This window comes from Mobula birostris, chromosome 22, assembly GCF_030028105.1.
Source record: "Mobula birostris isolate sMobBir1 chromosome 22, sMobBir1.hap1, whole genome shotgun sequence".
Lineage (NCBI taxonomy): Eukaryota > Metazoa > Chordata > Chondrichthyes > Myliobatiformes > Myliobatidae > Mobula > Mobula birostris.
Window position 1 is genome coordinate 19,463,628 of NC_092391.1, and position 25,031 is coordinate 19,488,658.

General features: G+C 43.9%; 1 protein-coding gene across 3 annotated transcripts in view; it reads right to left on the reverse strand.

The window, feature by feature from the left end:
* Positions 1-23,691, reverse strand: part of cfap157 (cilia and flagella associated protein 157) — a 32,314-nt gene extending 8,623 nt beyond the window's left edge. The window contains exons 1-8 of one of the 3 annotated variants that reach the window (XM_072240226.1): positions 23,455-23,530; positions 21,004-21,217; positions 17,037-17,669; positions 15,470-15,741; positions 13,237-13,390; positions 11,683-11,950; positions 10,067-10,197; positions 8,731-8,881 (exon numbers count right to left, since the gene is read on the reverse strand). In XM_072240226.1, coding sequence (XP_072096327.1) covers positions 8,731-8,881; positions 10,067-10,197; positions 11,683-11,950; positions 13,237-13,390; positions 15,470-15,741; positions 17,037-17,095 — 1,035 coding nt within the window. In that variant the 5' untranslated portion in view covers positions 17,096-17,669; positions 21,004-21,217; positions 23,455-23,530. Of the gene's footprint in view, positions 1-8,730; positions 8,882-10,066; positions 10,198-11,682; positions 11,951-13,236; positions 13,391-15,469; positions 15,742-17,036; positions 17,670-21,003; positions 21,218-23,454 lie in introns of all 3 variants that reach the window. The other 2 variants (XM_072240227.1, XM_072240225.1) reach the window with 2 other exon arrangements.
* Between the last annotated feature and the right edge of the window lie 1,340 nt (positions 23,692-25,031).

Genomic DNA, 25,031 nt, shown 5'->3' on the forward strand with positions numbered 1-25,031 from the left:
GCCTTCTATGTTTTCAATGAAAACTACAATGTTGTCCATGAATTGAAAGAGAGTTAGAAAAAATCTTGCAAAGTGCCTTTTAAAAAAAGCCAAACCATATACTAGTGGGTCAGATAAACAGCGTCACTAATTGCCCTCATCATCTGATAAGGAGACAGCCAGCCCAAATCAAATTTATTTGGAACATCACATACGTCACCACTATCATGGACTTTATTAGCAAGTAGGTTGAGGACTGTATACAGCAGACAACAATGTGGGTGTCTCTAAACCACAAACTATGGATGAACTGGGAGATTTACTCCATACTGAAATCAGGCACTGCAGCGTTCAAATCAGGTGACTCTGACCTTTACAAGAAATCAAGATACCACCTCCATAAAGCTATTAGAGATACCAAGGATCAATACCAGTCCAGAGTAGAGTCCCAGACCAGCCATAAGTTTTTTTTAAATTTCAAAATATACTTTATTCAAAAATAAATATATACAATAAACCATTCAATAACTTTTCATCCTTTACATACGTTTCCATTATACTCAGTACATATCTGTATTTATAGTCACCCATGTGGCACTCCAGTAGTTCAGCTTAGCATATCATTGTTGAGGGGTATACTCCCCGCCCCCCCCCCACCCCTCCCACTCCCACGGGTGGAGAAACCTATACTGTGGTCCTTCCCCACCGGGCCCTTGCGGTGGCTGCACCAAGTTTCAGTGCGTCCCTCAGCACGTACTCCTGCAGCCGAGAATGTGCCAGTTGGCAGCATTCTCCCACGGACATCTCCATGTGCTGGTAGATCACCAAGTTTCGGGCCAACCAAAGAGCGTCTTTCACTGAGTTGATGATCTGCCAGCAGCACCGGATGTTGGTCTCCGTGTGCGTTCCCGGGAACAGCCTGTAGATCAGAGAGTCCTCTGTTACGCAGCTGCTGGGGATAAAACGTGACACTAGCCCGTCCATCCTCCTCCACACCCTCTTTGCGAACTGTCAGTGTGCAAAGAGGTGGGTCACAGACTCCTCCCCACTGCAGTCCTCCCGTGGGCAGTGGGGTGTGGAGACGACGTTCCGGGCGTACAGGAGGGCTCTGACTGGGAGGGCCCCTCTCACCGCCAGCCAGGCGAGGTCTTGGTGCCTGTTGGTGAGATCTGGCGGAGGCATTTTGCCAGATGAACTGGACAGTCTGCTCAGGGAACCACCCCACAGTGTCCATCACGTCCTTCTCCTGCAGTGCCTGCAGGACACTACGTGCCGACCACTGCCTGATGGCCCTGTGGTCAAAGGCGTTCTCCTGGAAGAACTTTGCTACGTAGGACAGGTATGCCGGCAACGACCAGCTGACTGGGGCGTTGCGCGGGAGTGGGGCCAGACCCATCCTTCGTAGCTAGGGCGACAGGTAGAACCTGGGCACATAGTGATACTTGGTGCCCACATACCTGGGTTCTACACACAACCTGATGCAGCCACATACGAAGCTGGCCATCAGGGTGAGGGCGACATTGGGGGCGTTCTTGCCCCCGTTGTCCAGGGACTTGTGCATGACGGTCCGTCTCACCCACTCCATCTTGGATCCCCAGACGAATCTGAAGACAGCCCGGGTGATTTCCGAGCTGTAGGAGCGGGGGACGGGCCAGACCTGCGCCAAGTACAGCAGCCCTGAGAGCACCTCACACCTGATGACCAGGTTCTTGCCCGTTATCGACAGGGAGCGCCCTCCCCACAGTCCCAGTTTCTGTTTCACCTTGGCAGTCCGCTCCTGCCAGTTCTTGCTGCACGCCTCAGCCCCTCCGAACCAGATCCCCAACATCTTCACGTGGTCAGACTTGATGGTGAAGGGGACGCTGGATCGGTCGGGCCAGTTGCCGAAGAGCATGGCTTCGCTCTTCGTGCGGTTGACCCTGGCCCCCGACGCTAGCTCGAACTGTTCGCAGGTGCCAATCAACCTGCGAACTGACCTCGGATCAGAGCAGAAGACGGTGACGTCGTCCATGTACAGGGAGGTTTTCACTTGGGTCCCTCCACTGCCTGGCAGCGTCACCCCTCTTATGCCCTCATCCCTCCTGATGGCTTCCGCAAAGGGTTCTAATGCAGCAGACAAACAAGACAGGGGAGAGGGAACAGCCCTGCCTGACTCCAGACCTGATGGGGAAGCTGTCTGTTTCCCACCCGTTGACCTGCACTGCACTACGGATGTCTGTGTAGAGCAGTCTAATCCAATTCCGGATTCCCTCCCCAAATCCCATTTTGGAAAGCACGTCCGCCATGTACGTGTGCGATATCCTGTCGAAGGCTTTCTCCTGGTCCAAGCTGACCAGGCAGGCGTCCACCCCCCTGCCCTGCACGTAGGCGATGGTGTTCCTCAGCAGTGCGAGGCTGGCTGAGATCTTCCTGCCCGGTACAGCACAGGTTTGGTCTGGGTGGATCACCTGTCCCAGAGCAGACTTGACCCTGTTGGCGATCGCCTTGGACAGGATCTTGTAATCCACATTCAGGAGAGAGATGGGTCTCCAATTTCTAATGTCCTCCCTTTCCCCCTTCTGCTTGTAGATGAGGGTGATGATGCCCTTCCTCATGGACTCAGACATACTGCCAGCCAGAAGCATAGCGTTATACACTTCCAGCAGGTCTGGGCCCATCCAGTTCCACAGAGCCGAGTACAACTCAGCCGGTAAGCCATCGCTTCCGGGAGTCTTACCCGACCCAAAGGAACGGATGGAGCCTGTCAGCTCGTCCAGGGTCAGTGGCTGATCCAGACTCTCCCGCTTGCCGTCGTCTAAGACCTGCGTGATGGACGACAGGAAGTTGCGGGAGGCTGTGGATTCTGTGGCCTTTTCGTCGTACAGACCGGCATAGAAGGACTTGCAGATCCTCAGTATGTCGGTCTGCGAGGACGCGACTGAGCCGTCCTCCTCCTTAAGGTTGTGGATCACAGAGCTCCCCCTGTGCACCTTTTGGAAGAAGAAGCGTGAGCACGTCTCGTCCTGCTCCACGGTTTGGACCCTTGATCGGAAGATGAGCTTGGAGGATTCAGCGGCGAGGTGCTGGGCTTGCCGGCCCTTCACCTCTCGCAATTCCTCCCTGACATCCACCCCCTTCGACTGCAGAAGGAGAAGTTGCTGCAACTCTGTCTGGAGTTTACGCAGTTCCCTCTGCTCCTGCCTTGCCTTCTGGATACCCTTGCGGATGAAGAACCTCTTAATGTTCTCCTTGGTGGCTTCCCACCAGTGAACCGGGGAATCAAAGAAGGCTTTCAAGGTTCTCCAACCTGTGTACTCCCTCTCTAGTTCCTCGATGTTCTCTGGGGTCAGCAGCTTTACGTTCAGCTTCCAAGTCCCCCTGCCTGCCTTCTGGTCCTCCCGTAAGCGACAGGTGGCTCTCAGAAGGCAGTAGTCAGAGAAGAACACCGGCGTGACGTCGGTGGACCTGACCGTGAGGGACTCAGACAGGAAGAGGAAGTCGATCCAGGATCGGGCTGAGCCGTCCGATCGTGTCCAGGTGGTTTGCGGCTGTGCTCCACCTGTGGGGCTGCCAAAGGCGTCGCGCAGCTTGGCTGTCATCACCGTTTCCCTCAGGAGTCTCGAGGTACTGTCCAGCCTGCCGTCGGCGCTGCCGGGTCCTCCAGCCGCATCAATGGTGCAGTTGAAGTTTCCGGCCAGAACGACCGGCTGGGACGTCACCAGCAGCTGTGGGAGCTGCTCGAAGACGGCCAGCCGCTCGCTCCGCACGGGGGAGGCGTACACGTTGATCAGCCGGAGTGGAGTGCCCCGGTATTTGACGTCTGCTACCAGGAGGCGCCCCGCAATCACCTCTTTAACTTGGGTGATTGAGAAGTTGCCTCCCCGCAGCAGAATCCCCAGGCCGGAAGCGCGACAATCGTTGCCCCCCGACCACATAGACAAACCATTTTTCCACCACCGTGACCACCTCCGGTAGTTACGGAGATGTGGTAGTCCGCACTTCTGGAGGAAGGTCACGTCGGTCTTTACAGTGTCCAGGTACTGGAGCGTGCTGACGCATCGCCCAGTACTCTTCAAACTTCGCACGTTCAAGCACGCCAGTTTAAGGTCTGCCATCATTGTAAGTCTTTTATTTTGGCTGCTCTCGGTCCTCACCCTTGCCATCCTGAGCCTTCATTCCCACCGCCTTTGTGAAGTTTTCCACCTTCTGTGGGCTCAGGTACTGCAGGTAGTACTCCTCCGGGTGTGGCCGTTCTGGTTCTGGGCCCGGGGGGTTGTTGACCTCCTGGGCTGCTTCCCCTTCCGGCTGCCGGGTGCCAGCCGTGGCTCTGCTCCCGGATTCCCGGAGCTCTGTGTGTCTGCTGCTCTCCGCCTCCTGTACTTGGGGGGTGGCCAGAAGACTTTCTCCCTCCCATAAGTTGTAACAGAGCTTACATACTATGATGGACTACAAAATGAAGTCAGACTCCAGCACTCCCCTTCCTGATGAGATTAACACATTCTATGTACTTTTTGAATGAAAGGGGTTGGGTATGTCCTGACACCCTCCAATCTACCTGAACTCACAGTCACCATTGTAGATGCAAGATCAGTCTTCTGAAGAGTGAACCCATGGTCCAGATGGTGTCCCCAGTTGCATCCATAGATTCTATGCAGATTAACTGTCAGGGGTGTTTGCAGACATTTTTAACTAGTCTTTGCTTTCAGAAAATCTCTATCACCCTGATACCTAAGAAAAACAATATAATGTACCTAATGGCGACCCTCCAGTGGCTCTGGTGTCCACCACCATGAAGTGCTTCGAGAGGCTGATCATGGCATGCATTAAGTCCAGCCTCCCAGGCAACCTCAATCCTCTACAATTCACCTACTGCCCAAAGTAGGTCTATGCAGATGTCATCTCCTTGGCCCAACAATCATCTCTGAAGCATCTAGATACTAAAGCCTATAAGCATTAGACTATGGTTTATTGATGACAGCTTCACCTTTAATGTTATAGTTCCAAGCAAACTCATCAGCAAACTCCAAGACCTGGTAGTGAACGTCTTCCTCTCCTAATGGATCCTTGAGTTCCTGACCAACAGACCAAAAGTCAGTAAGGATAGGCAGCAGCACTTCCACCACCATTATTTGATCTGTATAAACAGTTATACAAGACAAAATTTACTGTGCTTCACTGCACATGGCAATAATAAACGTGAACATCAGATTTTTATTGAAAACCCTAAACAAACAACATCCACTTAGGACCAATCCTCACCTAAGGCGCTGCCAAAGTTATACCAACATGTCTCCTGCCCCACTAGAGGCCCGAATATACTTAACCACTGCTACACAGCAGTCAAGGATGCCTACCGTTCCGTCCCATGACCTAACTTCAGAAAAATCTGACCATCAGGCCGTACTCCTCCTCCCGGCTTACAAACAGAAACTGAAGCGGGAGGTCACGGTGTCAAAAGTAGTGTCGCGTTGGACGGAGGAAACGGATGAGGTCCTCCGTGACCGCTTTGAATCGGTGGACTGGTTAGTATTCAAGGACTCTGCAGCTAACCTCGATGAGTATGCCTCAGCTGTCACGGACTTTATTTGGAAATGCACGGAGGACTGTGTGTCTCGCAAGACGATCCGGGTATCCCCTAACTGGAAACCTTGGATGAATTATGAGGTCCAGTCCCTTTTAAAGGCTAGAGCTGTGGCTTTTAGGTCCAGGGATACCAGTCGCTACACGGAATCCAGGCATGAACTCCGGAAAGCCATTAAGGGCGCCAAGAGGCAATATCGAGCCAAGTTGGAAGCCCAGGCTAACCAGAGGGATGCCAGTAGACTATGGCAGGGTCTAAATGAGATCACTGGGCTCAAGGAAAAGGCTGGGAATATCAATAACTGTGGCGCTTCTCTTCCTGACGAACTAAAAGTTTTCTATGCAAGATTCTAACAGAAGAGGAGCATCCCACTCCCTCCGGATGAACCGGACCTGGTGGCATCGAGATTCATCGTCACCGAGGAGGACGTTAGAAGGGCCTTCCTGAAGATAAATCCAAGGAAGGCGACGGGCCCAGATGGCATCCCAGGTCGGGCTCTCCGGTCCTGTGCAAGCGAGCTAGCTGGAGAGTTTGCTGACATCTTCAACTGCTCCTTGCTTCAGTCTAAGATCCCCTCATGTTTTAGGAAGACAATGATAATCCCAGTGCCGAAGAAGAGCAAGGTGGCATGCCTGAATGACTATTGACCTGTGGCTCTGACATCAATTGCTATGAAGTGCTTCGAGAGATTGGTTATGGCACACATCAACCTCGACGCTTTACAATTCACCTACCGGAGCAACAGGTCAACGGCAGATGTCATCTCTCTGGCCCTACATTCCTCCTTAGAACACCTGGAGAATAAAGATGCATACGTAAGGCTCCTTTTCATTGCCTAAGCTCTGCCTTTAATACCATCATTCCAAATAAGCTGATTCCTAAGCTCCGGGAACTGGGCCTTAGCACTCAGATCTGCAGCTGGATCCTCAACTTCCTCACAGACAGGACCCAGGCTGTAAAAATAGGGGACAAGCTCTCCTCTACAATCACTCTGAGCACCAGTGCCCCACAAGGCTGTGTACTCAGTCCCCTGCTGTACTCACTGTACACCCATGATTGTGTAGCCAAGTTTCCATCAAACTCAATATATAAGTTTGCTGATGACACAACAATTGTAGGCCGTATCTCGGGTAATGATGAGTTTGAGTACAGAGGGGAAATTAAGAACCTGGTGGCATGGTGCGAAGACAATAACCTATCCCTCAACGTCAGCAAGACGAAGGAATTGGTTGTTGACTTCAGAAGGAGTAGCGGACCCCACGACCCAATTTACATCGGTGGTGTGCAAGTGGAACAGGTCAAAAGCTTTAAATTCCTCGGGGTCAATATCACAAATGACCTGACTTGGTCCAACCAAGCGGAGTTCACTGCCAAGAAGGCCCACCAGTGTCTTTACTTCCTGAGAAAACTAAAGAAATTTGGCCTATCCCCTAAAACCCTCACTAATTTTTATAGATGCACCGTAGAAAGCATTCTTCTAGGGTGCATCACAACCTGGTATGGAAGTTGTCCTGTCCAAGACAGAAAGAAGCTGCAGAAGATCGTGAACACGGCGCAGCACATCACACAAACTAATCTTCCGTCCTTGGACTCACTTTACACCGTACGCTGTCGGAGCAGTGCTGCCAGGATAATCAAGGACACGACCCACCCAGCCAACACACTTTTCATCCCTCTTCCCTTCGGGAGAAGGCTCAGGAGCTTGAAGACTCGTACGGCCAGATTTGTGAACGGCTTCTTTCCAACTGTGATAAGACTGCTGATTTGTAATCCAGAGAGTGGGAAGCGCAGAATTAAATATCGCCTGTGATGATTGTACGTTCTAGTATCAATTGTTTGGCGACAATAAATTATAAAGTAAGTAAGTAAGTAGTATAACCATTGTACTAGATTGACAACATATTGCCACAAAAGATCAGCTTTACACAAATCCCTAGCTCTTAAAAAAATTCAGCTTATTTCAACTGAAACTTATCATAAAAACAGAATTCATCATTAATATTAGGAGAGTTTGTCTGCCATTCCAAAAATTGAGTATTTTGAGTCTAAACTGCAGTTCAGAAAATAGTTCTCAAATATGTGACAGATGGTAGTTATTTTCAAAAACAAACATAAGGATAATAAGTTAAATGCTTCCTTATTGGGATGGATGTGGGGCAATGAGGGTGGGGCAAATTATAGACCAACCAAATGTTGGCCTCTCTTCTTCAGTCTCCCAAAGGGATTTAAAAACGGAATCCAAGGATGGAAATGGGTCTCTTCCAAACAGCTGCAACCCATTTCATATTACTGCAAAGTATGGACTCTGATTCCAGTCGACACAAAATTCTAGAAACAGATGTGGAAACAGTCAATCTCAACAATCAAGAAACCACAGTGTTTCTTCACAGTTGGGCAAAGAGAAGTACACCAAAACAAGCTTGAAGGGCTGGTGTGGGGTGGGTGGGGGGGGGACTCAAATTATGCACAGTGCAAACAACTACATTGACAATGAGTACATAAAGTAAACAGTTATATTGCTTTGCACAGCTTGTGCAAGTTTGCAAGGAACAATAAGCTAGCTCCAGCTGTTCCAGCCTTTAATCTCAAATTAAGATACAAAATTACATATGGTTCTCATTTAAATTAATCCGAGCAAGTATTTGAGTTGAAGAGATTCCTGGTTTAATTCCAAAGGAAGAGCAACTTAATTAAAGGTACATTTTTCAGCAAGCGCTTCAGTTCTAAGGTCACGGACAGCTAAACCCAAGCAACTCCATGAGATACAAATGTTAGCAGGCTATTTGTTCATGGGTGCTGAATTGCCAAGAACAAACTCATCTTCCTTGGACATCCATATATACTTAAGCAGGAATCAGTAAGCATCATTCTTTCTCCTGAATCTATCACAGGTAAAGCATGCCACATTTTTTAAGAATAAAATTTTGATCAAAGGCAATTAAATGGACTAAATCTGATATTCCCACAATTCTCAGTAGCACCTATGCCATGCCACCAAAATCAGAAGCCTGAGATAAAGACAAACTATAGGAGTATTAATGACTGCATGACTGAATGAAACCAAATATCCTGAAAGGGGTAAAGGCAGAAGAAAACCACCAGCCATGCCATACATTTGTCATTCAAAAGGTAATAAGGTTAGAAACAGTACTGCACAGGACAGGTCTTTTGAATAGGAGCAGATTTCTTACCAGTAGAGCATCCTTCAAAGCATAGGCAGCATCAGAGAGGACCTTCTCCATCTGTTTTGTGCGCTTTTCTTGATGCTCCATGGACGTCTTCTGATTCTCTAGTTGAGATTGTTTTGTCTCCAGTTCCTTCTTAAGAGATGCGACTTCATTCCTGAAGAACATATGATGGAGATCACCAGCTTCTTGAAGAAAGTTACTCAATAACAAGTTTCAGTTACTCCAATGTCCTGCGGTTAGTAAGACTAAAACTACCTCAGATACTCCATGATAATCCTCCTTCAAGTATTAAAGTTTAACTCTCCCCATAACCCTTAGGTTGATCAGTTTGGTCCTTGAACTGTACAGAAATTAATGACCAAATTTAAGACCTTGCTACTGAAATGTCAGCTTATGTTTTCAACCACAGCAGCCACAGAGGAATAATGGGGCAGCACAGTGGGTAGCATAACACTTTTCAGTACCAACAACCTGGGGTCAATTCCTGCTGCTGCCTGTAAGGAGTTTGTACCTTTTCCCCGTGACCACATAGGTTTCCTCCAGGTGCTCCAGTGCTCCAGTTTCCTCCCACAGTCCAAAGACTTACTAGTTGGTAGGGTAATTGGTCATTGTAAATTGTCCTGTGATTAGACTAGGGATAAAATTGGGGGGTTACTGTATGGTGTGGCTTGAAGGGCCAGAAGAGCCTATTCAATACTGTATCTCAACAAATAATATAAATAATGCCGTGCAATGAATTACGTATGCATTTTTTGTTCATTGCAACATTCCCACTGACATCTCCCTGGCCCTACATTCATCTCTAGGGCATCTGAACAGTAAAGCCAATATACATTAGACTATTGTTTATTGCCCTCAATACTATAGTTCCAAGCAAACTCATCACCAAACTCCAAGACATGGGAGTCAACATCTCCCACTGCGACTTCTGAAATAAAAGCAAAAGAACATTGGCAAACATTCAGGAAGGACAGATAGGTTTCTTAACCAATGAAAATATTCTTCATTTTGTTATGGTGTTAAACCATTTGACCTCTGGGTTTAATGCAAGAGGTCCTCAAAGAATGAATGACTAGAGGAAACCGCCATTTTAGTGTTTGTTCTCTTAGTGTCAAATACGAATTTTCTCAATAATTCTGCCTTTTGTTTAATTCCTGTTTGTTATCTGTATATTAAATAATGAGTCACTATTGGAGGGAGGAATCTTGCTTGTGGAAGGGATTTTTGGGAGTAACTTGAATTGAAATTTAAGGAAGGAGGTAAATCAAACATGTTAAACTCATAATGAAGTTGACTTCTATAAAATCTCTTGATGTTTAATTACCAGAAAGCCACGTACCTTAGAGATTCATTCTGAGCCTCAAGATCTTTTATTGTCAATTCCAATTGTTGAGCCATCTTCTCTCTCTGCATACAGCCTTCCAGGGACTTCTGCTGCTGTTTGCATTTTTCAGTCAGCATTTGAATAACCTGAAATTCAATTTGTAATATATTCTGATTAGACATGGAGAAAAACTCTTTTCATGATTAGACCAATATTAACATAAGAGAAGTAGACATCTTCATGACCTCAACCATACAGAATGAAGGTAGAAAATATTTTCCTAGGTACACTGCTTTGGTCTTACTGACGTTGAATGCAAGGTTGTTGTTGCGACACCTCCCAACCAGCTGATCTATCTCCCTCCTGTACGTCTTCTTGTCACCATCTGAAATTCTGCCAACAATAGTTGTGTTGTCAACAAACTTATAGATGGCAAACACAAAATAATCTGCCAATGCTGGGGTCAAAGCAACACTCACAACACGCTGGAGGAACTCAGCAGGTCGGGCAGCATCCGTGGAAACGATCAGTCAACATTTCCCTTCCCCTATCCCTATTTCACTCACATTTGAGCTGTGCCTTGCCACACAGTCATAGGTGTAGAGCAGAGCAGAGCAATGGCAAAGCACACATCCTGGAGGTGTGCCAGTGTTGGTTGTCAGCAAATAGGAGATGTTATTTCTGATCTGCACAGACTGTGGTCTCCTGGTGAGAAAGTTGTAGAGGGAAGTACAGAGGCTCTGGTTTTAGAGCATTTTGATTAGAATTGAGGGCAATGATTATGTTGAATACAGAGCTATAGTCAATAAACAGCAGCCTGACAAAAATATTACTATCGTGCCCAGGTGATCCAAGGCCAAGTGAGTTTATATCCGCTGCAGACCTATTGTGACAATAGGCAAATTGCAGCAGGTCCAGCCCTTGCTTAGTCAGGAATTGACTCTTGCTATGACCAACCTCTCAAAATATTTTGTCACAGTAGATAAGAGAGCCACTGGACAATAGTCATTGAGACAGCTCATCCTGCTCTTCTGGGATGATGGTTGCCCTTTGTTCTTTGCTAAGCTGCTTCAGAAATCAGCTAGGAGTCCACCACATAGGTCTGAAATCATGTACAGGTTATTACTGCTTGGCAGATTTCTTCTCCATTTTTTTAAAACAACAATCCAGAACATCTTTATTTATTTATATAAATCACCAGCTACTATCATGGGATTTGAACTAATTTCTCCAGATCATGTCAACCTCTGGATTACTAAGCTAGTAATATAATCATGCAGCTACCGTAAACAAGGTTTCTGATTGCCATGATTGTAAAATTGAATAAGGAGAGAACAATTCAGTTTTATGAAGGGGAGAGTTGAATAACTGGATTGCTTTTAAAGCATGATAAGCCTGTCTTGCTGCAGGATTCTAGAACTTCTCTTCTAAATGAAACACCCAAAAAGCCACCCATCATGACCCTGCTTCTGCTCACACTTGTTTACATCTTTTTTTGGCCCACCTTCACAAAACTTTAATAGTTTCTACAAGAAGTGCTGTATAAATACAAGATGTTATTACAAAGAAATCCTTCCCACACTGCATTCACTAAAAGTATCTCCTCCCAGATTTTTTTTAAAAAAACAAACCTTCAAGTTGCTGAGATTCTTTCTGACCAGCTCCTTCTGACTTTCCTCTAAGATATTAATGTTCCTCCACTGCTTCATTGCTTCCGCTTTAAGTTCATCATTTTCTTTGATTATTTTCATGCTTTTATCCGACATCTTTCCCAGCTGGTTGCTGATGGATACATTCTCACGTATGGCTCTTTTTGTCGTTTCTGCCACTTGCTTCTTTGAAATGCGATGGAACTCTGCAGCCACAGCATTCACCCGTGTAATCATCTCCTTCTTTAACCTAAAGGAATGATGACATACAGACAACCTGCTTTCTGTACATCCGATAAAAATCATTTTAGTGAGGATAGAAATAAAAACAAGAATATTCCTCCTCCCACTGGCTAGTAACTCATTGATTCACACTTGATCGGGCACAGATAAGGATCAGTTTTAACTGTATTGCTTTGCTATACCTGCTCCATCTTTTCCCCTTGTACTACAAAATATTTTGCAGTCAGGTCCCAGGCAAAAAATTTGAAACTTTGCTGCAAATAGGACCTCTGAGACATTATGGAAACAAACTTTAAATGAGCCACATGCCTTGAAACTGGCTTGTAATGCGAAAATGATAAACTTACAGTTCTAATTGGCAGGCAAGGTGTATACATTCACACTTTCCTGAAATTAAACTATTTAGCTGAGTTCCTCTGTAATGCCTATGCATCCAAAGTCAACATTAAACACTTTGATCATGCACATGGAGACACAGAATTGGCTTACAGTCTACTTGGTAAATATCGCCTTTGATTAGCTATAGCAAAGGGATCTACACATGCAACATGAACTTAATGGATGCAAATTATTTTGTCAGGCAGCATTCTGTGGTAAGATAAAGAGTCAATGTTTCAATTCTGTAATCCATCATTCATTTGCTGCATATCTGGCTGAGTTCCCCCCCCCCCAAGTATTTTCTGGAAATTTATAATAAAAAACAGAATATGCAGTTTTAATTTTCAGGTATGCAAAATGCAATGGCAAGTTTCTTCAGACCTTTAGCAATCAATCCAGCAGTTTTGGGGGTACTGGGGTTCTGCAAGATTGATCAGATTTGACAATGATCCAATTTTCAGGCCAATGTTTTAGTGCAGTTATGGAAAACTCAAGGAAACACAAAATGAATATCCAAGAATTGCACGAACACTATGTTTTAATTGTATCAAACTGTTCAAATAGGAATTTAAATTTTATGTTTCAGGCAACCAGTCACAGCAGCAAATGTTTTCAGACTGGGTAGATAAAATACATGCAAGAAAAACATCATACATCACCCTGCCACCACAATAATTTATTACCCATTTCCAAGTAATGAGAAGGTGTTACAATATGCTTCAACTCATCATGTACCTGTTTCCACTCCTAGTCCCTGATGGCAAGTGTCTAAGTACAATCAACCAGTATCCAACTAATTGCAATATCCTACAATCAATAAGTTGCCTGTCACCATTCTGTTTGTGCCCAAATACACTGTGCCACATTGTGCAACTTGCAGAGACATCCTGTTATCTACAAGATGAAAGCTTTTACCTGTCTTTATCTATCACTGCCCTCCTCTCCAATTTGTAAATAATATCATTGTGCTCTTCCTCCTGTTGTTTCAACCGCAGTTCAAGTGCAGCAAACTTTGCCATCAATTCATCCTTTTGAACTCGAAACTCCTCCAGAGCATCAAGCTTTCCAGCTGTAAAAAAATAGAACTAAAATTAGCATTTTTGTTAAAAATCACATTACAACCCAATTCAGTGGCACTTCGACCATGAATTAGTTAGGAAACTACTTTAAGTCCATTTTCCAATATCCTTGAAGTATAGGAGTTTAAGGTTAAAAAAAAAACACACACACACACAACTTCCCTTCGGAAAAGTTACTATTTTACATGCCTTTACCCAAATGTTGGGGGAGATTTCTCACCTGCCATGCTGGTTAGGAATAGTGCAAATGCAGACTTCAGAACCAGAGAGTATTAGAGATAGGTCAAGGGTTACAGGTTGCCCACCCAGGCAGGCAGTTCTAAAAGGATGAAATTCTCTACTTTACTCGGCTGTAGATGCTTAGACACTATAAAATGCTTATATTGATAGTTTTTGTGCACAAATAACTCAAGGAACATGTGTGACCATGAAATGGTAAAAGAAAAGACACAAAGGAAGTGAGGTGCTGAACTCAGCCATGATCTTGCTGAATGAATGGCAGAGCAAACTCAAGGGGCCACATGACCTATTCATGCTCATGGTCAGTAATGTACACCTTAAGGAATGCAAGACAATGAAGCGGTTTAAACAGGAAGATCTATGATGGGCTTAGGGAGAAGACTATTCTGGTCAAGTTTAAAGGAACTATTTAATGGCAGGAGAGAGAGGAATGTGGAGCTCTGGGAGAATGTCTACTTCAGGATGTGGCTCCAAAGTTAGGGAGAAGGAATGGAAAGGGTTTTAAAATGTTGTATTATAGGGAGCAGAAGGAGGCAAAGATATAGAGACTGTGCAAGGACAGTAAGGTATAGTCAACACTAAAGATGATAAAAGGCATGGATGGAGAAGTTTAAAACAGCAAAAGACTTTGGGAAGCAAAAAGGATAGCAATAGTGCAAGAGATAGAACATATATGTTGTTTGGTGATGATGTGAGTTTTGAAAGGCAATGAGTGTTGAGAAAAGATAAACTTCTGCAATGTCAGCCAGCATGAGAGGGAAAAAAAGACAGAATTTGAGCAATATCAGTGACACCAAAAAGAGACCAAGGTATTGTTAAAGAGTAATAGAATACAGCACAGTTACAGGCCCTTTGGCCCATTGAGTCCATGCCGACCATGGTGCCCACCTATCTAGTCCCTATTGCCTGCATTGGCCATATCCTACTAGGTCTTGCTCTTGCACGTACCTACCTGTGGGCGATACGGTAGTGTAGTGGTTAGCACAACACTTTACAGCACAGGCAACGCGGGTTCAATGCCTGGTGTTGTCTGTAAGGAGTCTGTACGTTCTCCCTGTGACAACATTGGTTTCCTCCGGGTGCTCTGGTTTCCTCCCACAGTCTAAAGTTGGTAAGTCAATTGATCATTGTAAATTGTCCTGTGATTAGGCTAGGGTTAAAATGGAGGTTGCTGGGCAGCATGGCTCAAAGGGCTGAAAGGGCCTATTCTGCACTGTAAAGTAAAATAAAAGTGATATTATTGTACCTGCCTCAAACACTTCCTCTGGCAGTTTATTTCATATACTTACCACACTTGGTGTGAAAAAGTTGTCCTTCAGATCCCTTTCAAATCTTTCTCCACTCACCCTATCTGTGCCCCTAGTTTTTGATTCCACTACCCTGAAAAAAAAGACTGCCACCATCCACCTTATGCTGAACTTCATTGCAAGTTAGATCACTGGTCAATGATATAATGTCAGGAACTTTGGTGATTTCTTTACAAGTCAGTGAGCAGAAACAGGAATCTCAGCTGATTCCTTTCCACAGGCTGAAAGTATGAATGTTATTTTCTTTGTCCTACGAATTGAAACCAGGCACGGAACAAGTTTGGTTATGAATAATATACCCTTAATTTAGTACTACATAGTACAATACAAAAGAAAAACAAAATTACAAGAGGGTAGAAGGTGGGCAAGAGCTTTTCATTAAGATTGCAATCCTGAAAATAACTGCAATGACAAAAATATTCTCTACTTCAGCTCTTAAACATTAACACAACTAAAGGTTATTCATCAAAACATCCACAAAATGTTTTTCCTAATAAAGATAAAACCTCTTATATTCTGTACCTAAAATCATGTTCTCTGATGTGAGCTGATCCTTAGCTTCCTGAAACTCTCGACGCATCTGTGATAACTGAGTTTCATATCGCTGCTTCTCAGTCTCCTTGGACTGTATCAAATCATCTACCTTGTCATTCAGATCAGCGATCTCATCAATTCTCTCATTCAGGCCCTTCTTCAGATAGGCAATAACATCTTGCAAGTCTTTGCTAAGTTGCTCGTGCTTTTCTTCAGAATCGGCCTTTGTCACTTCCAACTCGTCCAGTCTCCGTTGGTACCTTAACAGTATCATGTTAATGTGCATTATTGAAATAGATAGGAAGAATGCATATTATATAATCACAGTAACTTTTATTATTTATAAATGTTTGAAAAAGTTTAATTTTCTGGTACACAAAAGTATTGTGATAATTACAGCAGAACCATTTGTCCTACAATACAGGTGGTGTAGGAACCATCATCAAGCTGTTTTACAAGAAATTCTCTGATTTACAAGTACATGCAGGGGTACAGTTCCATTGTTACTAATCAATACCTACTGGTCTTCCAGGCTAATAATAAGCTTCAGGCATAAGACTAAGTATTAATATTAGTGAATACTACACCCAAGTCTGGTTTCCACTCAATACTCACAAATTGCAGTGTTCAGACTAAGAAACAGTGTGGCACTGCACAGAACAGAAACTGATTGAAATATTTTTTGGGTCATAATGTCCTGCAGCCATTTAAGGGCAATCAAATTAAACCTGTTAGCTCAGCAAAGTTTGTCATCAAAATAAAGTCTTTATTCATTAACAGCTAGCCAGCTTCTTTTTAAAAGTCCATGAGTACCTACTGTTAAAAAGAAGCATCTAGCATAACTGCTTGTAGCAGGTCCTAAGCTTACAGACCATCAAATGAAAACATCAAAAAGGCCCTGTTAGTACATTCTCAAGATCAAAATGCAGTCACTCCAGCCAACCCTGCATTTTTTAAGCATCCCTCAGCAAATCTGCTATTTACACTGTATTCCTCAAATGTACTGACATCTAAACACCCTATGATCTTTGATAACTGGCAGCAACTGCAGGGAACAACCAACACTGCCCTAAGTTAGAAAGTGAGATGCTGTTCCTCATGTGTGGCATGGGTGCAGACAGACACACCCAGCCCTGAGTCTGAGCCACCAGTCAAGGTCATTTGATTCCAAATAATTGGTTTATTGATCATTACAAAATGTCTCTTCAGTGTTTCTTATTCCCTCCCCTCTCCCTTCCCCTTTCTCCCAACCATGATTCCCTTCTGCCCCCTTCCCACTCTCAGTCCACAATAGAGCCCATATCAAAATCAGGTTTATCATCACTCACACATCATGAAATTTGTTCTTTTTGCAGCAGCAGTACAGGGCAATACATAAAGTCATTACAGAACTTTGCAAATGTCTTAGGCACACTATATATATATATATATATATACACCCCCAAGATTTTTGCACAGTACAGTATATATACATATCAAAAGTGATAGGTAACAGGAAGCTCAGTATCACACTTGCCAACAGAATGGAAACATCTTGACAGACAAGTCATTCTACCTGTATTTGGTTTCTCCAGAACAGTACGCCAAATAGGAAGAGGCACAAGTGATTTCCATTTCACCTGGCAGTGGTATTTGGGCCCCAGGTAAGATTAAATACCCAGGTGTTGGTGTTCTTCATAGTCATGGTCACACTTTATTGATCCCAAGGGAAATTGGGTTTCGTTACAGTTGCACTAACCAAGAATAGAGTATACATACTAGATACACGAGTAATACAATGAGAAGGGAGTGTAAACATTATTTTCCACTCAAGAACACGAGTTATAGAGTCCTTAAGAGCGAGTCCACAGATTGTGAAATCAGTTCAGTGTTGGGGTAAATGAAGTTATCCTCTCCAGTTCAAGAGCCTGATGATTGAAGGGTAATAACTGTTCTGGAATCTGGCGCTGTGGATCCCAAGGCTCCTGTACCTCCTTCCTGATAGCAGCATTGAGAAGAGAGGATGGTATGGATGGTGTTTTTCTTTTGATACCACTCCTTGTAGATGTGCTCAATGGTGGGGAGGATTTTCTCTGTGACGGACTGGGCCTATCCACTACTCCTTGTAGGTTTTTTCCTCTCGTTCAAGGGAATTGATGTTCCCGTACCAGGTCGTGATGCAACCAATCATGGCAGAAGTAGGTAACTCCTTTTCAGCAAAGGATAAAGGAGGATGTTAAGAGGCTTTAAAGCAACTAACATACAGTGAACAGGAGGTCCAAAAATTAACACAGTATAACATTGGATAAACAGGTTACCCATTATCGAAGACTGAAAAGCACTGATGTATGAAGAGACTTTGTGTTCTTATGCACTAGTCGATGCAAGGAGAAATGCAGGTGCAACAGGTAGTTAAAGCAGGAAAAATTATTTACTGTCATAGCAACACGATTTGAACATGAGAGCTTACTGCAATGTTGTGGAGCCCTCCACAGAGTCATACAGCATGCAAATAGGACTTTTGCCCCAAATGGTCCACGTCAACCAAGATTCCACATCCAAGCTCATCCAATTTGCCACCACTTGGCCCATAATCTTCTAAACCTTTCCAATTCAACTGTATTTTAAAGGTTGTTGTTATACCTGCCCCACCCACTTCCTCTGGCAGCTGACTCCACAAAGATACCACCTATGTGTTAAAAAAAAGTTATGTCTCAAGTTCCTCTTAAATCTTTTCCCTATGACCATAAAACTATACCCTCTAGTTCTTCATACCTCAGATCTGGGCAAAAAACTGAATGCATTCACCCCATCTATGCCACTCAATTTTATACATGGCTATGATTACCTCTCAGTCTCCTACACTCTAAAAAATAAAGTCCTAGCTTGTCCAAGCTCTTCCTATAATTCAGTCCCTCAAGTCTTAGAAGTATCCTTGTAATTAAACCAGAAGAAGTGTAAAAGAGATTACATCTTTCCTACAGCAGGGAAACCAAAACTGAACAGAATACTCAAACTGCAGACTCACCAGCATCCCTGTATAACTGCACCATGATCTCACAAGTTTTATTATACAACTTATGAAGGTTAACATGCCGAAATCATTCTTCCCCATTGTCTACCTACAACTCCACTTTCAGTGAACCGTGCACTTACACTCCAAGCTCCCTCTGTTCCCAGTGCCCTACTGTTCACTCTGAAAGATCTACCTGGATTTGACTTGCCAAAATGCAATACCTCACACGTATCCTAACTAAACTCCATTTGCTATTCCCTGATCCACTCAAGATCTCCCTGTAATCCTTGATAACCTTCTTCAGTGTTTACTTTAACCCCTATTTTAATGTCTTTTTGCAAACTTACAACCATACCTTGAACATTCTTATCCATATTATTGACATAGATGACAATCAACAATGAGCCCATCACCAAATCCTGAGGCACACCATTAGCCATGGGACTCGAGTACACAAAACAACCTTCTACCATTACCTTTGCTTTCTACCATCAAGCCCAATCAAGCCAATTGCGTATCCAATTAGCCAGCTGTCCCTGGATTTCTTGTGATCTAGCCTTCCCAAGCAACCTACCATATGGACTTTAATATCAAAGGCCTTACTCAACTATTTGAACCACATCTGCCGCCCTACCCATTATCAACTTTCTTGGTCACCTCATTGAAAAACTCAGTCAAGTTCACAAGACATGATCTTCCATGCACAAAGCCATACTAACAACTCCTAGCCAACCCTTGTCTTCCCAAACAGGCAAAGATCTTATCCCTCAAAATCTGCTCCAGTATCGCTCCTACCACACATTAAATTGAGAGGCCTATAGTTTCCAAGTTTTTCTTTGCTACCCTTCTTAAATAAAAGCACAACTTTCACTACCCTCCAATCTACTAGCACTTCATCCTGGGCTAAAGATATCTCAGCCAGGACCCTCATGATTCATTCTCCAGCCTCCCACAGTGTTGTTGGATAAACCTGGTCAGACTTTGGAGATCTGTGTGATCACACAGAGTACTCTGCAAAATTCTGATGCCCTAACTCAAGGATAAGTGAGAGTGCAAAGGTTAATTGAATTAATTCCTGGGATAGAGGGCCTGCTGAATGAGATTAGGTTTAAATTTATTTGAGCTATCTTTAACCTCTTGCACCACAGTCTGAGGCACCCAACTGCTCCAAATGGGCTTCAATTATACTGGTGTCTGAGAAGAATGTGGTAACCTGCCTCAGTGATAATCATCCAATAGCACTTACATCCACTGTGATGAAGTGCTTTGAGAAGTTAGTGATGTAACATTATCTCTTGCACAACAGGTCCATAGCAGATGCCATTTCATTGGCTTTTCTCTCAACCCTGGGATATCTGGACAGCAAAGATGCATCCATCAGGATGCTCTTTATTGACTACAACTCAGTAGTCAACCTAATACCACCATCCCCTCAAAACTAATCAATAAGCTTCAAGATCTTGACCCCAAAACCTCTTGAGCAATTGGATCCTCAATTTCCACAGTTGCAGACTCCAGTCACTTCAGATTGGCAACAACATCTCCTCCACAATCTCCATCAGCACAAGTGCACAAAGCTCTGTGTTTGGTCCACACCAACCCCCTCCCCCCACTCTACCCACTCATTACTGTGAGGTTAAACATATCTCCAATGCCTTACTTAACTTTGCTAACAACACAACTATAAGCGCTGGCCAAATCAAAGGTAGTGACAAAACAGCATATAGGAGGACCATTGAAAATCTGGCCGAGTGGTGCCATAATAACAACCTCTCAATGTCAGCAAGACCAAGGAATTGATTACTGACTTCAGGAGGATGAAATCAGAGGTTCATAAATCAGTCTTTATCAGGGGATCAGAGCTGGAGAGGGACTTGCTGTTGTTGTTCAGTCGTTAGGTCAAGTCTGACTCTTTTGTGAACTCACAGACCATAGGGTTTTCATGGCAAGGTATGGAAGTAGTTCTTTCTTCCACTCAAATACTGCTGCTGCCCAGGTTAGGACCCAGCTGGGTTTGAACTCAGGAGAATCTGCCTTGAAGTCCAGTGCTGATGCCACTACACCACCAGCTGGAGAGGGACAGCAACTTTAAATGACCCGGTTATCTTTTTAGAGGACCTGTCCTGGACCTGCACATGTGTACAATTACAAAGAAAACACAGCAGCACCTCTACTTCCTTAGAAGTTTGTGAAGATTTGGCATAACATCTAAAACTTTGACAAACTTCTATAGATGTGTGGTAGAGAGTATATTGACTGGTTGCATCACAGCCTGGTATGGAAACAACAATGTCCAAGATCCTACAAAAAGTAGTGGATAGAGCCCAGTGCATCACGGGTCATCTACAAGGAGAGTTGTGGCAGGAAAGCAGCATCCATCATCAAGGACCATCACCACACAGGTGTTGCCTTCAGGAAAAAGGTACAGGAATCTCAGGAGCCACACCAGCAGATTCAATAACAGTTATAACTCCTCAACCATTAGGCTCTTGAAACAGTGGGGATAACTTTACTCAATTTTACTCACCCCATCACTGAACTGTTCCCACAACCTACGGACTCACTTCCAAGGACTCTTCATCTCATGTTCTTGATATTTATTGCTTATTTATATATTATTATTTCTTTCTTCTTTTTGTATTTGCATAGTTTGTTGTCTTTTGCACATTGCTTGTCTGTCCCTCCTGTTGGGTGCGATCTTTCATTGATTCTATTATGCTTCTTGGATTTTCTGTGTATGCCTGCAAGAAATCAAATCTCAATGTTGTATATGGTGACATACATGTAATTTGATAAATAAATTTACTTTGAACATTGCATGAAAATGGATCTAACTGATGCTTACAAGATAATGACAGGGATAGGCAGAATAGATATGAGGAGGAGGCCTACAATAGAACAGGGGTCAGAGTCTTGGGTTTCAAGGCAGTAAATTTAGGACGAAGATAATTAAAACATCTTCAGGCAAGATAGTGGTGTGGAGGGGAGCAGGATAGTGGAGCTTGAACCTATTGACTTCAATACCAGATGGTTTGAAGAGGAACACAGAATGTATTTAAGTCAGATAAACGCAAATTGTATTAAGGGATTGAAAACAGGAATTCAGCATTGAGCTAGATGATCAACCATGGTTGCCTTGAATGATGGAGACCCTCCACAGGCTGAACAACCTACTCTTGCTCCTACTTAACATATTTTAAAATTACCATGAGTAGACAGGAATGCAGAATTAAGGTGGCAATCAAATCACCAATAGTCTTGTTGAACGGAAAGACAACCTTGAGGGTTTTTTCCTTTATATTAATATTACTAGAGGTATAAAAAGGTTTTGATTTGAATCTCCTCATAGAAAAGCACAACATTTTCTAACAGTCACATTAAGTGTTCTGCTCCAAATTGGCATTGTTGTCTTTAGATAGTTTGCTCCATTTTGGAGCAACAATGCCAGTGAGGTGTTCAGTGGTGGTGGTTATATTTGTTACAACTTCAAAGTTTAAAGTAAAACTTATTATCAGAGTATATACATGTCACCACTTACAACCTTAAGATTCTTCTTCTGTGGGCATACTTAGCAAATCTATAGAACAGTAACTGTAAACAGGATCAATGGACAACGGACTGTGCAAATGCAGATATAAATAAATATCAATAAACAGCAAACATGAAATAACAATATAAAGAGTCCTTAAAGTGAGAACATCAGTTGTGGGGAGTAGAATGAGCGTATTATCCCTTCTGTTCAAGAGTCTGATGATTGAGGGGTAGTACCTGTTCTTGAACTTGGTGCTCTGAGTCCTGAGGTACCTGTACCTTCTACCTGATGGCAGCAGTGAGAAAAGAGCATGGTCTGGGTGGTGAGGATCTTTGATGATGGATGCTGCGTTCCTACGACAACATTTCACGTAGATGTTTTCAATGGTTGGGAGGGTTTTACCTGTGATGTACTGGGCTGAGCCGTCTACATTTTGTAAGATTTTCCGTTCAAAGGCATTGGTGTTCCCAGCCAGCACACTTTCCACAACACATCTATAGAAGTGTGCCAAGGCTTTTGACAACATGTTGAATCTCTGCAAACTCCTCAGGAAGTAGATGGGCTGTCATTCTTTCTTCATAATTATATTTATATTATGGGTTCAGGACAGCTCCTGGGAGATAGTGACACCCAGGAATGTAAGAATACTGACCTTCTCCACCTCTGATCCTCAGATGATTACTAGTTCATGGAACTCTGGTTTCCCTTTCAGGAAGTCTACTATCAGCTCCTTGGTCTTATTGACATTGAGTGAGAGGTTGTTGTTATTACACCAATCAGCCAAATTTTCCATCTCCCTCTTGTATGCTGATTTATCATCCCCTTTGATACAGCCCACAGTAGTGGTGACATCAGCAGACTTATTCATCTTGTGATCTCTGCTGGTCCAACTGTGAAAGATCCTCATTTGTAACCCCATAGGCATGAGATTCCGTTAACTCTTCTACATCATCCTGGATTACGCCATCAAACTCAACCCCATTTTCCAATTGAATGTCTGTTCAGCGTTTTATTTTAAGTTCATCAACTTGTGGGAGTTCTGCCAGTATTTCTGCAGAAACCTCTGATTTATAATTTAGTTGCAATTTTCCAGCTTTAAAACTATAATGCAGCCAATACCTATATTTCTGTTACCGTTAGTATTTAGTTTAAACTGTATATCTGAATCCAGCGTTTATTTCAGCATTATAGTATTTTTTGCATTGTGCCAGTTCCTAATACGCTTCAGTATATGTGCCTATTATATATTTAACATCAATCCTCACCACCCACAATCCCAGCACCAGCTGCAAATCTCTGCGGATTTACAATATGTTTACATTCCATGCCGATAGCCCTTCAGAGGTCCCGTGGTTATTCTGTCCTTCATACGATATCCCGCATCGCCTGTCCGTATTCGGACCCTGCTTCACCGTGACCTGTGCGCCGCTGCCCTCTGCCACTGACCTGCTCACTTGACTCTCCAGGTCCTTCACTTGGATGATGTAGAGCTCCCTCTCCATGACGGTGAACGGCTCCCCTTTCTCCTCGCCCACGGCCGGGGTGACGGGCCTCTCTTTCTTTTTGGGCGGCATGTTTGCGCGGTTAGCGTCTCCGCGGCCGCCACCGTTTCCAGCAGGATCACTCGCCCAGTGCCAGTTCCGCGTCTCGTTGCTAACACCCGCCAGTCCATGGCAACCGGGCTATTTCTGACGCGTGCGCACATCACACGAGGCAGAAACTCGCGAGATGTAATCGCCGTCCTTCCCGCTCCCGCCTTCGAGTGACGCCGTGTCCCAGCCTACGTGCAATTGATTAACGAGTTTTATTGCTTCCGCTTGCAGTGGGAGTTAAAGTTTTCTTGTGTATTTCAGCACTGTCAATTTTGAGCAAATGTCTGCAAGCTTCATGTCCTCAGCAGAAGAACATCGAGCAATGTTTTATTCTTCCTTCTGCACACCTTGAAAGAGAGAATATAAAAAAGATTGAAGGTGCCCTGCAATTTTTAATGTTTTTTATCCAGTAGCCACAAGGTCGAACACAAATTGGAGTGCGATTAAATATAATAATAATATCAAAGAGGATACTAAAAGCTTTTTCAAGTATATAAATAGTAAAAGATAGGTGAGAGTAGATATAGAACCGATAGAAAATGATGCTGGAGAAATTGCAATGGAAGATAAAGAGATAGCGGAGGAGCTGAACGAGTATTTTGCATGTGTCTTCACTGAGGAAGGCATCAGCAGTATACCGGACACTCAAGGGTGTCAGGGAAGAGAAGTGTGCGCAGTCACAATTACAACAGAGAATGTATTCTAGGAAGCTGAAAAGTCTCAGGGTAGATAAATCTCCTGGACCAGATGGAATGCACCCTCGTGTTCTGAAGGAAGTAGCTGTGGAGATTGCGGAGGCATTAGCGATGATCTTTCAAAAGTCAATAGATTTTGGCATGGTTCCTGAGGACTGAAAGATTGCAAATGTCACTCCGCTATTTAAGAAGGGGGCAAGGAAGCAAAAAGGAAATTATAGACCTGTTAGCTTGACGTCGGTGGTTGGGAAGTTGTTGGAGTCGATTGTTAAGGATGTTACAGAGTACCTGGAGGCATATGACATGATAGGCAAAACTCAGCATGGATTCCTTAAAGGAAAATCCTGCCTGACAAACTTATTGCAATTTTTTGAGGAAATTACAAGTAGGGTAGGCAAGGGAGATGCAGTGGATGTTGTGTATTTGGATTTTCAGAAGGCCTTTGACAAAATGCCGCACATGAGGCTGCTAAACGATAAGAGCCCATGGAATTACGGGAAAGTTATATACGTGGATAGAGCGTTGGCTGATTGGCAGGAAACAGAGAGTGGGAATAAAGGGATCCTATTCTGGTTGGCTGCCGGTTACCAGTGGTGTTCCACAGGGTCCGTGTTGGAGCCGCTTCTTTTTACGTTGTATATCAATGATTTAGATTATGGAATAGATGGCTTTGTTTGCTGATGTTACAAAGATCGGTGGAGGGGCCAGTAGTGTTGAGGAAACAGAGAGTCTGCAG